Below are 18,525 nucleotides of genomic sequence, written 5' to 3'. Positions count from 1 at the left end.
CCATTTACATGGCATGGTGCAACGAGTACAAATTCCCGGCAGTTGTTCATTGTTAGTTGCATGAATATATTTTTTTCTAATGACCGCCAGTAGAAAAACACCCTCCCATTGAATTGTTGTGCCTTGAAGAGGTTGAGATGGCTGCGTTTTCAAATCACATTCATTTGATTGGTCATTTTCAACCGTCACACCCTCACTTCTGGTTTTGTTCGTTTAACTGGATTATTTACCTTTCAATCACTATGCCCATGCATTTTATTGGCTGATGAGTTTGAGCCAATGTTTTATGAAATTACAGTTCCGGTCCCATCAAAACTGAAACTCTGATACATGGTCGCTCCAGCATAGACTTTTTTTTCCTGGTTCATATACAAATAGACCAGACCCAGCTGCTATCACATTAGTGTCTATGAGATACCCACCCCTTAGGTAGACTTGAACTGTGGCTAATAAATTCATTAAAAATCCTACAATGTGATTTTCTGGATTTTTTTTCTCATTTTGTCTGTCATAGTTGAAGTGTACCTATGATGAAAATTACAGGCCTCTCTCATCTTTTTAAGTGGGAGAACCTGCACAATTGGTGGCTGACTAAATACTTTTTTGCTCCACTGTATATCATCCAACGAAGTGCTTACTTGCAGGTTCCTTCTCGACAATGCAACAACAATAAGAAATAATAAAAGATAAGAATACGAACATAAAGTAAATGGCAGTAGAATATAATACAAATTTAGAATAAACAGGGGCGCAACTTAATTTCTTTTATCCAGCCGTATAAACACTCCAAACAGTCTACCCGACCACCCGGAGGCGTCCGCATGATCCTAAAGCACAGCGTAGCCTCATTTTGTATCACATTCCAATGATAAAACTGGGGGGAAAAATGCAATTTCGGAATGTCCCCAGTACTCCCCTGAGCTTAAGTATAATACAGTTCAGAAACAGTCTCTGAGGCTGTTGGTATCCGTCCTCATGCTCCGATACCATCTGCCGATGGTAAGGGAGATAAACGCTCATGGCTGGGGTGTGTGGGGTCCTAGATGATGCTGCGTGCCTTCCTTAGGCACCGCTTCAAGTAGATGTCCTGTATGGGTGGGAGCACAGTCCCAGTGATGTACTGGGCCATCTTCACCGGCTGGAGGGCCTTGCTTTTGTGGATGGAGCAATTCCCATACCAGGTCGTGATGAAACCAGTCAGGACGCTCTCGATGGTGCAACGGTAGTATTTGGAAAGCAGATTACTCCATCATACACCGGACGGACAACCATGTACTGCAACGTCAGACTGAAGTTAACAAAATGCAAGGCAGTATGTGGACACAGACGAAGACCAAGGCAGAGAGGAAAACAATAAAGACTAAAACTGGGGCCAGAGCTATTTAAATTGACACATTTCATCCCCATAGACATGGCTGTAGTGGACCATATGCAAAATATTTTACTGGGGACAGCAAAACACGTTTTTACCGTCTAAGAATATTGGTGTGCTGAATAATGTAATACTAAGAAATATACAGCTTAAAGTTGATGCCCCGAAAGCACCTGCAGACATGGGCCAACTACCCGCGGAAATCTCTCTCCTCTGGGTTTTCTCATTTCAATGCACAAGAATGGAAATAGACATGCGTTTACTCCCTATTCACTCTGAAGGGACTTGAACGGCAGCAGGTAGCCTAGCAGTGTCTTTCAAGTCCCTTTAGGGTGAACTGAAAAGGTGGCTGGTTTGAATCCCCGAGCCGACAAGCTGAAAAATGTGTCTGTGCCCTTGAGCAAGGCACTTAACCCGAATTGCTCCAGGGTCGCCGTCAATAATGGCTGATCCCTGCTGTTTGTCATAACAAGTGAAGATGGTAATGATATGTTTGTCTTCACATTCATGTATCCAAACAAGGGTCTATCTCACCATTGTACAGCTGACAGAATGACATTAAAAGGTAGACATGCTGGGGAGAGGTCATAAGCACTGATCAAAGTAGAAGTTTTTCCGCTCATCGCTCACTTACTTGCAAAGTGATTCTTCGCTGACAGATGGGCCTACCATGCTTTCAACCAGATGTAGAGCTAACACCGGGCTTAGTAACAGTTGTTCTCTTGTCGTGTGTGCTTGTTGGTCCAGCATATGAAATCACACATTTCTCATGTCATGGCTCGTGTAAATTGGTTCGAGAAACATCTGAATCAATATAATTTCAAGCCCCGTGTTGAGGTTCGGGACAAGGCATCGGAATCTGTCTCAGAGGCATAGTTTATGCCAGTTCAGAGAATTATGAAGAGTGGTGCATATCGCCAGTATAAAGTACAGTTTGCCAGGACTACAGAGACAGTGGCTGTGGTAGTACCAGTTTCAAGCAGGGCTGCTTTTGAGGCATTACATATTTTTTTGTTTAGCCTTTAACTAGGCAAGTCAGTTATTAAGAACAAATTCTTATTTGGCTACTTGGAAGTGAAACTAAAAGACATCAAGGGACCTACCAGTGGGAGTTTTGAGAGCAGAGCTACTGTTTATTTATTCATTTGTAGCGGTATTTAAAAATACAAATATATATTATTCATTGTTTGTGTTTATTTTAGAAAGTCTATCATACTTTTTATACGTTTTATCTGTTTTGTATATGGAACTTTGCATTGTACTGTGAAACTGATTGTGTTAAAATCCCATTTGTCAACCAGCCTTTTTAGCTTGGCCTTTAATCCGTTACGCTTTTGTTTTATGTTCTTTGATAACATATGATCTCTTATATTGGCGTGCTTGTTTCTTAATTTTATTGTTTTAAGTGTTTTACTATTTTAAATGCACTTCAAATAAAGTTTGAATTGAAGTTTGATTTGATATTGGATCATTAACTGACGATTCTATGAATATGGACACCATTAACTTTATAGTCTATCGTTCTTATTAAGATGTTTTTAAAATGTAGGAACTAGGTTATAGGCCACCTAAATAAATGTTTGGAGTAGATTGCCTACTGAGCTGAACTGGGGTGTGAAACGAGTACAATAGACAAGGTGTTAGAGGCTATTAGCATGTGTAAAGATCCATGCATGACCTTCCAGAGCCAACTAATCAACACTGGCCAAGTTCTGTTTTTTATTCTGACTTCTCAATACTGAGCTTCTACTTCTTATCATTAAAGATATTCTGACTTACACGTACACACTCAGAAGCAGGCCATTTTACCTAGTGACATTCTTATCTCGTGCACAAATACCTTTCATATCCAGAAAATAGCCTTACCATTTCACGTGTTCCATATGAAAGGTTATCACAACAGTGCCTTTGTATTGTATCAGCAGATTAGGAAACAATCAATGTCATCAGTATATTGTCTCATGCTGTGATTGGTCGTGGACCACTGAACATATGGCCTGTGAAAATGATTGTTTTATGTGAGTTCTATACAAAGACATTGTTTAGAATGTGTTTTGTAGATCTACTACTGTCTGTAGAGGACATGCTGAAGCACGGAATCACTAGAATAGCTTTATGTTGATTTGACTGCTGTCTGCTCTGTTTCTGTGCTGATGTTGGTATTTGGAGAGTATTGAATGTGAATCATGAAAACGGCTGTAGGGTATGCTAGGCTACTAGTACGATCCAGTAACGTGGTTTCCACTGCAACTACAATAAAAGGAAGAAAGTGTTGTCTCATCAGAATAGCAATTCGTTTTAGAATTCACTCCAAACAAACTGTAAGATAATTTAACAAATAATTATCTATGCACATGTTTCCAGTGTTATTTACAGCATGTTTTGTGCTCCTACCATGTTGTTGTTATGTTGTGTTGCTACCATGCTGTGTTGTCATGTGTTGCTGCGTTGCTATGTTGTTGTCTTAGGTCTCTCTTGATGTAGTGTTGTGTTGTCTGTTTTGTTGTGATGTGTGTTTTGTCCTATATTTACATATAAATATATACATTTATTTTTTATTTTAATTATTATATATATATATGTATATATATTTTTTTTTATCCCAGCCCCTGTGCCTTTTGACTTTTGTTAGGCTGTCATTGTAAATAATAATTTGTTCTTAACTGGCTTGCCTAGTTAAATAAAGGTTAAATAAAATAAAATAATACATGTAATATTTGAAACTCGAACATCTCACATTATGTTGCATGTCTAAACAAACAATATGTTACTTAGAATGTCCATTGGTCTCCTGTCATGTCATTTTTTACATTGCCATACAATTCCTTTGGTGTTCTACTTTTCCAGCTCTTATTAACTGATATTTTAGCACCCACTAGTGGTACAAAAACGCCTCAAAATGAATCAATGGAAAGTGAAGGGCTGGTATGGTTCATTTCTGACCATGCGACCAGACCAGGGGAAAGTCTGGGCCCTGGATACGGCCTATGTAGAGAAAGTCACAAAGGAAAAAAAGTCCATAAAATATTGTCATCGAACAGGGCGCATTCAGCGGTGACGGAGCGTTTATGGAACGGTCAGATATAAATACGCTATGAGGAACAAACATGTGTAGTTATTGATCTCTCCCGAGTGGCGCAGCGTTCTAAGGCACTGCATCTCTGTGCTAGACGCGTCACTACAGAAACCATGGTTCAAATCCAGCTGTATCACAACCAGCCGTGATTGGGAGACCCATGGGGCGACAAACAATTGGTCCTACCGTCGTCCGAGTTTGGCCGGTGTATGTTGTTGTAAATCATATTTTATTCGTAACTGACTTCCCTAGTTAAATGAAACGACATCACGTCGGCTCTATTCGTGGAGTTTCTATCGGCAACGTTTGGCTACTGAACGTGGCGCTGGTAACGCAAATTTTATCTGAAGTGAGAGATATTTTCTACACCAATGAGTTTAGCATATGACGTTCATCGTAGCTTCCTATTGATTGTTAGGGGTTCACATGAACCTTGCCTTCAGGAGAACAGAACACTGCTATATAATCCTATATATAGTACACACTGCCTTGATGCTCTGTCAACAATATTACATGCTTTTCCCCCCCAAACCATGATGTCCTACTTTTCATGGCTATAACTGCAAAGTTATAATTTAATATTCAATTATATTCTGTTATGTCGTTTTTCCTATTAAATAGCAGACTATTAAAGACTTTTCACAGCTCAACATATACTATTTGTGTAACACTTTATATTTACTTTCTTGAATAAGCATGAATAAACTAGGCTATAGACTATTAATACATAAGTATATCATTATCTGTAAACATGTAGGCCAATTAACGTTTATAAGCATGTATATGCCTAAGTATTAGCCTGTAAGAATTAGAATTCATCATAAGTATTGTAACAATAAATAATTAATAAACATTTCTAAGCATTTATAATGGCATTTTCAGGAAAGTTTTTTTAAAAGTGGTATCTGCTAGGATATGTTGTAATTGCAGGTGTCTGTGAGCTACTAAAATACCCAATTGAAATAATGTAGCCTAATGTGACTATTTACATTAAAAACACTCAAATCTCGGCCTATTTGGAATGTATTTTGTGTGAGGTATTATGTTGGAATTGGGGTTTAATAACTAAATGTATTATTTGTTTAGCACTGCAGAGTAAATTGATCTGTTTCGGCTACTCTTTGGTCCAATATTGTTATAGGCCTAGATTTATGAATTAATCAATAAAAGTGTTACATGCGTTGTTGGAGCCTGGTCTCATCAGCACAGCCGTATAAAGGCTCAGTGGGCCTAGTTTTGATAGTCACAAATTAGATTCGTGTATTTTTCCCATTGAGGTCAGACTCCACCCTTCCTCTCCAGTCCATTTCAGAGGCTTTCAGAGGGATCATAGATTTTCTAAACTGTCTGCTTTAGGCTACAAGGTTTTTGTGGCTGCTGCTGCAGCTGCCATGGTAGCAGGGGGAGGAACAACCCTTTGAGGGAACAGCCAGCTCGGCGAGTCAGTCACATTCCTGGCCGGGATTCAATGACTGAACCAGACACAAACAAACAGAGAGAGAGAGAGAGAGAGAGAGATAGTACAGCTAACTCACTTCACACATTCGCTTAGAGCTAGAGAGCGAGAGCGCCAGACTGCGCAGACTGGGCATATTTGAGGATCACATCGTGCGGACTAGACTGCAGTGGAGAAGAGAAAATGTGTTTCCTTTTTAGGCTCTTTTTGTGAGTGTTCCGAAGGATTTCCCTTACGTATCTGTGAACTGGAAAATTTGTTTCAGGGTATTAGAACTCAATAGTGTCTTATCCTCCTTTTTAAATGGATACCGCCCCGGTGGTAACCTTCTCTAGTGACATGGAAATGCGCCGCGGTGGATTTACTGAGTCCTTAGCTGGATTTTGAAGACAACTGATTTTAAAATATATCGCCTACATTTGAACTCACTTCTCTATATAGTGTTGAAAACATGGAGGCCCCGTCAAGCTTTCAGCCTCATCCCGGACTTCAGCAAACTCTGAAGCAGTTTCATTTGAGTTCTATGAGCTCTCTTGGTGGACCGGCGGCGTTCTCCGCTCGGTGGCACCAGGAAATTCTGTTCAACAAAGATGGAAAAACAGCTGAACTGATGCTGGCCATGCCTGTCCAGACACCACCGGTTATGTCGGGGCCGTTATTCATTCCATCCGACCACACCACCGAAAGGTCCGAAACTGTCCTGGAGCGTGAGCCAATTTCGTGTTTCGTGGTAGGAGGCGAAAAACGTCTGTGTTTGCCGCAGATTCTCAACAGTGTCCTGCGGGATTTCTCGCTTCAGCAGATCAACTCCGTGTGCGACGACCTGCACATCTACTGCTCCCGGTGCACCGCGGACCAGCTGGAGATCCTCAAAGTAGTGGGTATCCTACCCTTCTCTGCCCCATCATGCGGACTGATCACTCAGACGGATGCTGAGCGCCTCTGCAATGCCCTCGTTTACAGTGGTTCCTACCTTCCTCACTGCAACAAGGAGCTGTCTGGCTCCATGGAGTTGGAGAGGACGGAAAAAAGTTTCAAAATATACCACGAATGTTTTGGTAGGTGTAAGGGGTTATTTGTCCCAGAACTGTATACCAGTCCCAATGCCGCCTGTATCCAGTGCATGGACTGCAGACTCATGTACCCCACTCACAAGTTTGTGGTCCATAGTCACAAAAGACTAGAGAACCGGACAGTTCACTGGGGGTTCGACTCAGCTAACTGGCGGGCCTATGTTCTCCTGGACCCGGACTATACAGGGAAAGAAGAGAAAGCTCTCCTGGAGCAGCACCTCAAAGTAATCAAAGGCAAATTTGACTTCGTAAACAAGCTCTCAAACAAATCATGCAGGGTAAGTCTGATCAAGTTTATTCAAGTGTGTGTAAAGTGCCTAAACGTCTTTGATGACTGACATTTAATTGGATTGTAATAACTTGTTTTATTTTTCATTCAGTATTGGCAGTGATTCCATGATTTAAATAATGGCCCTATTCTATTGGACACCCCCAGTTCTCTCTCTCTCTCTCTCACACACACACACACACACACACACACACACACACACACACACACACACACACACACACCCACACACATACACACATATATATTCAGTACCAAATGTTTGGACACATCTACTCATTAAAGGTGTTTTATTTATTTTTACTATTTTCTACAATGTACACTAATAGTGAAGACATCAAAACTATGAAATAACACATATGGAATCAAAATATAGTTTATATTTGAGATTCTTCAAAGTAGCCACCGTGACAGCTTTTCACACTCTTGGCATTCTCTCAACTAGCTTCACCTGGAAGACTTTTCCAACGGTCTGAAGGAGTTCCCACATATGCTGAGCACTTGTTGGCTGCTTTTCCTTCACTCTGCGGTCCTGCTCATCCCAAACCATATCAATTGGGTTGAAGTTGGGTTATTGTGGAGGGCAGGTCATCTGATGCAGCACTCCATCACTTTCCTTCTTGGTCAAATAGCCCTTACACAGCCTCGAGGTGTGTTGGGTCATTGTCCTGTTGAAAGACAACTGATAGTCCCACTAAGCTCAAACCAGATGGGATGGTGTATCGCTGCAGAATGCTGTGGTAGACATGCTGATTAAGTGTGCCTTGAATAAATCACAGACTGTGTCACCAGCAAAGCACCCCTACACCATCACACCTCCTTCTTCATGCTTCCCGGTGTGAACCACACATGCAGAGATCACCCGTTCACCTACTCTTCGTCTCACAAAGACACAGCGGTTGGAACCGAAAATCTTAATTTGGACTCATCAGACCTAAGGGCAGATTTCCACCGGTCTAATGTCCATTGCTCATGTTTCTTGGCCCAATCAAGTCTTCTTCTTATTGGTGTCCTTTAGTAGTGATTTCTTTGCAGCCATTCGACCATGAAGGCCTGATTCATGCAGCTTCCTGAACAGTTGATGTTGAGATGTGTCTGTTACTTGAACTCTGTGAAGCATTTATTTGGGCTGCAATTTCTGAGGCTGGTAACTACTGAACTTATCCTCTGCAGCAGAGGTAACACTGGGTACTCCTTTCCTGTGGCGGTCCTCGTGAGAGCCGGTTTCATCATAGCGCTTGATGGTTTTTGTGACTGCACTTGAAGTTCTTGACATTTTCCAGATTGACTGACCTTCATGTCTTAATGTAATGATGGACTGTCATTTCTCTTTGCTTATTTGAGCTGTTCATGCCATAATATGAACTTTTGAGCAAATAGGGCTATCTTCTTCTGTATATACCAACCCTACTTTGTACTGATTGGTTCAAACACAATTAAGAAGGAAAGAAATTCCACAAATGAACTTTTAACAAGGCACACCTGTTGATTGAAATGCATTCCAGGTGACTACCTCATGAAGCTGGTTGAGAGAATGCCAAGAGTGTGCAAAGCTGTCATCAAGGCAAAGGGTGGCTACTTTGAAGAATCTCAAATATAAAATATATTTTGATTTGTTGAACACCTTTTTGGCTACTACATGATTCCATATGTGTTATTTCATAGTTGTGATGTCTTCACTATTAGTCTACATTGTAGAAAATAGTAAACAAATAAATAAAAACCCTTGAATGAGTAGGCGTGTCCAAACTTTTGACTGCTACTATATATACACACACATTATTTATTTCCTTTTTTTCCCTGGCTGATCTTTTGCACGTGCACGTATATTGGTTTACATTCACATTTAAAAGGTTTGTTTTAAAATTGAACATTAAAATCAACAGAATCAGAATTTCAAACTATCACACCCTTGAGTGGCCCTCCAATCCACTCCCCTTGGTGTTAACCAGACCAGAACCCCCAGCGTAACTCAAGGGCATCTGCATATGACAAATGGAGCCTCAATTATATATTTTATTAGTCCAAGAGGGGAGGGGGGGGCTGGGGAATTCATTTTTGGGGTTAGGTAATTAGAGTTTAATGAGCTTTGGGTTATCAAGATGTCTGTGAGAAAGGGCTGTGTTGAACAGGATAGTGTGTGTGTGTCAGAGGAGACTGGTGGGTGGAGATATAGCAGGACGGCCTCTTCATAATGACTGGTATAGAGGGAATGGAATGATATCTAACGGGAAAACCATGTGTTTGATACCTTTCCATTCATGCTGTGCCACCAAGCCGCCTGTGGTGTGTGTGCACATTGACGGATGTGGTGGTGGAAGGTTTTCAGGTTGACCACTTGCCTGTTCGGCCTCTGCCTGGCTCCAAGCGAGGGTCACAGACGTTTGGAGCGGACTAAGGACGAGGCGACATGGTGGCTGTTTCCCTCAGCTCACAGCAGCTGTTGAGTGGGACTCTGCTAATGACTGGCCCCTATGTATCTCCATGGTGTAACAACTCCACTCTGAACAGGAGACACAGGGCCATTTCTCGTAAATCCCCCTCCCAGTGACTTTCAATTTCACTATCAGTGCTACTCACGAAATTGTGGCATTTTTATTGTGCAGTTATAAATGGAGGTCTTTCTCGACCAAGAGAGGCTTGGTTGAATATTGATGCGGTTCCGTTGTGATGGTGGATGTTCAGACGAGGTATCTCAGAGACCGTTTGCAATCTATTATTTAATGATTAGCTACAAAGACATGTAAGGACCCTTTGTTGTGGAGAAAAACAGAGATCCACTGTACTCGTCCCTTCTGTTATGGCTCCGTTCAAAAAATATCCTGAATTAGTTCCTAGCAAACTACATTGCATTGCAGATTCCATGCATACATTGTCCTCTATTTTTTAAATTCTACATAAATTCTTAATTTCTAAGTTGCTTTGTAAAATGGCACCAAAGCTCACAGCAAATGCCCATTCAATAATAAGTGAACATAATCTGTGTCATTTTCGATTGAAGAAATGGACAAAGGAAACTAGACTACGGAGTCGCGGACCTAAAGAAAAAATGTTGGAGGAAAAATCTCCACCACCTGTGGCTTGTAGCCGGTCTCCCAACTGTAGCCATCATGTCATGATATATGTTCAGAGTGCTTCATATTTTACAAAACTGTGAGGTCTCTGCTGACAGCCTTCGAGTGTCTGATGAAATATATACCGACTGAGCTGAGGCAGGCAGCATCAGGGGGAGTGGTCTCTGTGTGTGTGTGTGTTTGCCTGCCATGGTTCACTGTCAGGAGTGTCCCAGTTAGCAGACAGTCAGGCCTGGTCCTTAGGGAGCAGCACACCAGTGCTCCCATACATCACTCTGACAGGGGAAGCTGGTGAGAGGCCGGACAGCCGCCAGCAGCCAGCCTTGGCTCGCTTACCCATGAAACAAGAACTCAATATTATTGCCCCGCCTCAGACCAACACTGATGTCGGGGTGTTTTATCAATCAGTCCAGGATCCACTGTCTGTCTGGGCCTTCAGTTACACTACTGTACATGTAGTGCTGTAAACTAGGCTCAGTTGAGAAACACGTTTTTGCTATTTTGGAGTAATCTCTTTGACTAAAAGAAAGTATAGTGATAGAATAGATCATAATTAATCAAATGATTTAATTCAAGTACTGTGGAAAGTTGAACAGGGTTTCCACATAGCTAAAGACGGCATTATATTTAGTTGAATATCATTGTTCGGGTACAAAGCAGACAGGGATCAGAGGGGGTTGACACCAGAGGACCGTTGTGTCTGTTTTGAATCAAATCCTGCATTTGGTCATTAAGCCGTTGCCTAGCGTACATATGGGGGCAGATTGGAAGAGAAGAGGCTGTAGGCTCTGATTGAGGAGATGCGGGCCCAGTGGGGCAGGGCCTTGACATGTGTTGTCAAAGGGCCGTGACACCTGACCTCTATCCACAGAGAGTGACCTCACCCACCCCCACTGTATTCACAGCATTCAATCAGATGCCCTTGTGTCCAGTCCACTGGCCAGATGGCTGTCTGATAAAGGACCGGGAGACACAGCAAATGTTTAAATACAAATAACAAACGTTATTCCCAACGACACTACCAACCATGCAAACAAAACAAAAACATAGTCCACCAGTCTCCATCATACAGGAAATAAGTCATGAGAGTTAGTACACCAGCATACAATGTAAACTTATATGATACACCAAATAATCAGAGTTAGTACACCAGAATACAATATAAACCTATATGATACACCAAATAATAAGAGTTAGTACACCAGAATACAATATAAACCTACATGATACACCAAATAATCAGAGTTAGTACTCCAGAATACAATATAAACCTATATGATACACCAAATAATCAGAGTTAGTACACCAGAATACAATATAAACCTATATGATACACCAAATAATAAGAGTTAGTACACCAGAATACAATATAAACCTATATGATACACCAAATAATAAGAGTTAGTACTCCAGAATACAATATAAACCTATATGATACACCAAATAATCAGAGTTAGTACTCCAGAATACAATATAAACCTATATGATACACCAAATAATAAGAGTTAGTACTCCAGAATACAATATAAACCTATATGATACACCAAATAATAATAGTTAGTACAGAATACAATATAAACCTATATGATACACCAAATAATGAATTAGTACACCAGCATACAATATAAACCTATATGATACACCAAATAATGAATTAGTACACCAGCATACAATATAAACCTATATGATACACCAAATAATGAATTAGTACACCAGCATACAATATAAACCTATATGATACACCAAATAATGAATTAGTACACCAGCATACAATATAAACCTATATGATACACCAAATCATGAATTAGTACACCAGCATACAATATAAACCTATATGATACACCAAATAATGAATTAGTACACCAGCATACAATATAAACCTATATGATACACCAAATAATGAATTAGTACACCAGCATACAATATAAACCTATATGATACACCAAATAATGAATTAGTACACCAGCATACAATATAAACCTATATGATACACCAAATAATGAATTAGTACACCAGCATACAATATAAACCTATATGATACAGCAAATAATGTATTAGTACACCAGAATACAATATAAACCTATATGATACACCAAATAATCAGATTAGTACTCCAGAATACAATATAAACCTATATGATACACCAAATAATGAATTAGTACTCCAGAATACAATATAAACCTATATGATACACCAAATAATCAAGTTAGTACTCCAGAATACAATATAAACCTATATGATACACCAAATAATCAGAGTTAGTACACCAGAATACAATATAAACCTATATGATACACCAAATAATAAGATTAGTACTCCAGAATACAATATAAACCTATATGATACACCAAATAATAAGAGTTAGTACTCCAGAATACAATATAAACCTATATGATCCACCAAATAATAAGAGTTAGTACAGATACATTATAAACCTATATGATACACCAAATAATAAGAGTTAGTACTCCAGAATACAATATAAACCTATATGATACACCAAATAATGAATTAGTACACCAGCATACAATATAAACCTATATGATACACCAAATAATGAATTAGTACACCAGCATACAATATAAACCTATATGATACACCAAATAATGAATTAGTACACCAGCATACAATATAAACCTATATGATACACCAAATAATGAATTAGTACACCAGCATACAATATAAACCTATATGATACACCAAATAATGAATTAGTACACCAGCATACAATAAACCTATATGATACACCAAATAATGAATTAGTACACCAGCATACAATATAAACCTATATGATACACCAAATAATGAATTAGTACACCAGCATACAATATAAACCTATATGATACACCAAATAATGAATTAGTACACCAGCATACAATATAAACCTATATGATACACCAAATAATAAGAGTTAGTACACCAGAATACAATATAAACCTATATGATACACCAAATAATCAGAGTTAGTACTCCAGAATACAATATAAACCTATATGATACACCAAATAATAAGAGTTAGTACAAGAATACAATATAAACCTATATGATACACCAAATAATAAGAGTTAGTACACCAGAATACAATATAAACCTATATGATACACCAAATAATAAGAGTTAGTACACCAGAATACAGTATAAACCCATATGATACACCAAATAATGAATTAGTACACCAGCATACAATATAAACCTATATGATACACCAAATAATAAGAGTTAGTACACCAGAATATAATATAAACCTATATGATACACCAAATATTCAGAGTTAGTACTCCAGAATACAATATAAACCTATATGATACACCAAATAATCAGAGTTAGTACTCCAGAATACAATATAAACCTATATGATACACCAAATAATAAGAGTTAGTACTCCAGAATACAATATAAACCTATAAGATACACCAAATAATCAGAGTTAGTACACCAGAATACAATATAAACCTATATGATACACCAAATAATAAGAGTTAGTACACCAGAATACAATATAAACCTATATGATACACCAAATAATAAGAGTTAGTACTCCAGAATACAATATAAACCTATATGATACACCAAATAATAATAGTTAGTACTCCAGAATACAATATAAACCTATATGATACACCAAATAATGAATTAGTACACCAGCATACAATATAAACCTATATGATACACCAAATAATGAATTAGTACACCAGCATACAATATAAACCTATATGATACACCAAATGAATTAGTACACCAGCATACAATATAAACCTATATGATACACCAAATAATGAATTAGTACACCAGCATACAATATAAACCTATATGATACACCAAATCATGAATTAGTACACCAGCATACAATATAAACCTATATGATACACCAAATAATGAATTAGTACACCAGCATACAATATAAACCTATATGATACACCAAATAATGAATTAGTACACCAGCATACAATATAAACCTATATGATACACCAAATAATGAATTAGTACACCAGCATACAATATAAACCTATATGATACACCAAATAATGAATTAGTACACCAGCATACAATATAAACCTATATGATACAGCAAATAATGTATTAGTACACCAGAATACAATATAAACCTATATGATACACCAAATAATCAGAGTTAGTACTCCAGAATACAATATAAACCTATATGATACACCAAATAATAAGAGTTAGTACACCAGAATACAGTATAAACCCATATGATACACCAAATAATAAGAGTTAGTACACCAGAATACAATATAAACCTATATGATACACCAAATAATCAGAGTTAGTACACCAGAATACAATATAAACCTATATGATACACCAAATAATAAGAGTTAGTACTCCAGAATACAATATAAACCTATATGATACACCAAATAATAAGAGTTAGTACTCCAGAATACAATATAAACCTATATGATCCACCAAATAATAAGAGTTAGTACTCCAGAATACATTATAAACCTATATGATACACCAAATAATAAGAGTTAGTACTCCAGAATACAATATAAACCTATATGATACACCAAATAATGAATTAGTACACCAGCATACAATATAAACCTATATGATACACCAAATAATGAATTAGTACACCAGCATACAATATAAACCTATATGATACACCAAATAATGAATTAGTACACCAGCATACAATATAAACCTATATGATACACCAAATAATGAATTAGTACACCAGCATACAATATAAACCTATATGATACACCAAATAATGAATTAGTACACCAGCATACAATATAAACCTATATGATACACCAAATAATGAATTAGTACACCAGCATACAATATAAACCTATATGATACACCAAATAATGAATTAGTACACCAGCATACAATATAAACCTATATGATACACCAAATAATGAATTAGTACACCAGCATACAATATAAACCTATATGATACACCAAATAATAAGAGTTAGTACACCAGAATACAATATAAACCTATATGATACACCAAATAATCAGAGTTAGTACTCCAGAATACAATATAAACCTATATGATACACGAAATAATAAGAGTTAGTACACCAGAATACAATATAAACCTATATGATACACCAAATAATAAGAGTTAGTACACCAGAATACAATATAAACCTATATGATACACCAAATAATAAGAGTTAGTACACCAGAATACAGTATAAACCCATATGATACACCAAATAATGAATTAGTACACCAGCATACAATATAAACCTATATGATACACCAAATAATAAGAGTTAGTACACCAGAATATAATATAAACCTATATGATACACCAAATATTCAGAGTTAGTACTCCAGAATACAATATAAACCTATATGATACACCAAATAATCAGAGTTAGTACTCCAGAATACAATATAAACCTATATGATACACCAAATAATAAGAGTTAGTACTCCAGAATACAATATAAACCTATATGATACACCAAATAATCAGAGTTAGTACACCAGAATACAATATAAACCTATATGATACACCAAATAATAAGAGTTAGTACACCAGAATACAATATAAACCTATATGATACACCAAATAATAAGAGTTAGTACTCCAGAATACAATATAAACCTATATGATACACCAAATAATAATAGTTAGTACTCCAGAATACAATATAAACCTATATGATACACCAAATAATGAATTAGTACACCAGCATACAATATAAACCTATATGATACACCAAATAATGAATTAGTACACCAGCATACAATATAAACCTATATGATACACCAAATAATGAATTAGTACACCAGCATACAATATAAACCTATATGATACACCAAATAATGAATTAGTACACCAGCATACAATATAAACCTATATGATACACCAAATCATGAATTAGTACACCAGCATACAATATAAACCTATATGATACACCAAATAATGAATTAGTACACCAGCATACAATATAAACCTATATGATACACCAAATAATGAATTAGTACACCAGCATACAATATAAACCTATATGATACACCAAATAATGAATTAGTACACCAGCATACAATATAAACCTATATGATACACCAAATAATGAATTAGTACACCAGCATACAATATAAACCTATATGATACAGCAAATAATGTATTAGTACACCAGAATACAATATAAACCTATATGATACACCAAATAATCAGAGTTAGTACTCCAGAATACAATATAAACCTATATGATACACCAAATAATAAGAGTTAGTACACCAGAATACAATATAAACCTATATGATACACCAAATAATCAGAGTTAGTACTCCAGAATACAATATAAACCTATATGATACACCAAATAATCAGAGTTAGTACACCAGAATACAATATAAACCTATATGATACACCAAATAATAAGAGTTAGTACTCCAGAATACAATATAAACCTATATGATACACCAAATAATAAGAGTTAGTACTCCAGAATACAATATAAACCTATATGATCCACCAAATAATAAGAGTTAGTACTCCAGAATACATTATAAACCTATATGATACACCAAATAATAAGAGTTAGTACTCCAGAATACAATATAAACCTATATGATACACCAAATAATGAATTAGTACACCAGCATACAATATAAACCTATATGATACACCAAATAATGAATTAGTACACCAGCATACAATATAAACCTATATGATACACCAAATAATGAATTAGTACACCAGCATACAATATAAACCTATATGATACACCAAATAATGAATTAGTACACCAGCATACAATATAAACCTATATGATACACCAAATAATGAATTAGTACACCAGCATACAATATAAACCTATATGATACACCAAATAATGAATTAGTACACCAGCATACAATATAAACCTATATGATACACCAAATAATGAATTAGTACACCAGCATACAATATAAACCTATATGATACACCAAATAATGAATTAGTACACCAGCATACAATATAAACCTATATGATACACCAAATAATAAGAGTTAGTACACCAGAATACAATATAAACCTATATGATACACCAAATAATCAGAGTTAGTACTCCAGAATACAATATAAACCTATATGATACACCAAATAATGTATTAGTACACCAGAATACAATATAAACCTATATGATACACCAAATAATCAGAGTTAGTACTCCAGAATACAATATAAACCTATATGATACACCAAATAATAAGAGTTAGTACACCAGAATACAGTATAAACCCATATGATACACCAAATAATAAGAGTTAGTACACCAGAATACAATATAAACCTATATGATACACCAAATAATAAGAGTTAGTACACCAGAATACAGTATAAACCTATATGATACACCAAATATTATCAGTATACAAAATGTAATTCTGCCTGTTCTTCTATTTGGTAAGAAAAGTACATAAAATAGGGTTTTGTGAGGAATTACAAAAAACAAAACAAAAATCCCTATCGTTTTCCAATATTTCTCAGTATACGTTTAAGAGGTAAGGGCAACAGCATTAATCTCGTGACTGCGTGGAGAGGAGAAGCGGACTCTGGAGACCCATGTAGTCCTTACTTAATCAAATGAAGCCTCTTCATGCGAGGCGAATTTATGACATTTCTCATCCCATTGTTCTGCTCACTCCATCAAATTCGCCTCAAACCTGGGACCAAAACAATCAACTGAGTAGTCTCTGGGTGGTGAGGAATGGTGTGTGTTGTACCTGTGTGCTTTTGTACGGGTGTGTGCAACTCAGGGCTAGCGAGACAGTTGTGTCTGTTTCGTGATTTGTGTATGAGCGTGTCTTTGTTCACTAGGGAAGTGCATTTCTCCTTACAAGCGCGATTCGATACGCATCTAGACACATGGACTCCAATACGATACAGGAACGATGCTTTTAGTTTGAAACGAATCAAATCGATGCGCTAACAATTGTTGCACGACCCCATTCTAAATGAATATCTGATACTGATGGAGCTCAGGAGCTGGATCTGTCTGAGCTGACTTCTCTGAGCCGAGTGGGCCTGTGTACAGTGTGTGTTTGTGTGTGTGTGAGTGAGTGAGTGAGTGATGTAGTGTGTGGGCGGAGCCATAGGGAGACGATTTACCATTTACCACTATCAGATTAGGGGGTTCAATTTATGTTTTTGCGCCGTGACGTCTTATCTGAAATCCTCATCACCTGCCGATTAACTTGTCAT

The 18,525-nt window shown here is 37.1% G+C and overlaps 1 protein-coding gene across 1 annotated transcript in view; it reads left to right on the top strand.

Moving 5' to 3' along the window:
- The first annotated feature begins 5,919 nt into the window (after positions 1 to 5,919).
- skib (v-ski avian sarcoma viral oncogene homolog b) overlaps positions 5,920 to 18,525 on the top strand; it is a 44,833-nt gene continuing 32,227 nt past the window's right edge. Inside the window, exon 1 of the mRNA XM_024426719.2 lies at positions 5,920 to 7,255. Coding sequence (XP_024282487.1) covers positions 6,356 to 7,255 — 900 coding nt within the window. The 5' untranslated portion in view covers positions 5,920 to 6,355. The remainder of the gene's footprint in view (positions 7,256 to 18,525) is intronic.

This window comes from Oncorhynchus tshawytscha, linkage group LG07, assembly GCF_018296145.1.
Source record: "Oncorhynchus tshawytscha isolate Ot180627B linkage group LG07, Otsh_v2.0, whole genome shotgun sequence".
Taxonomy (NCBI): Eukaryota; Metazoa; Chordata; class Actinopteri; order Salmoniformes; family Salmonidae; genus Oncorhynchus; species Oncorhynchus tshawytscha.
The sequence above is the reverse complement of the archived record's forward strand: the minus strand, read 5'-3'. Positions and strand labels throughout refer to the sequence as shown.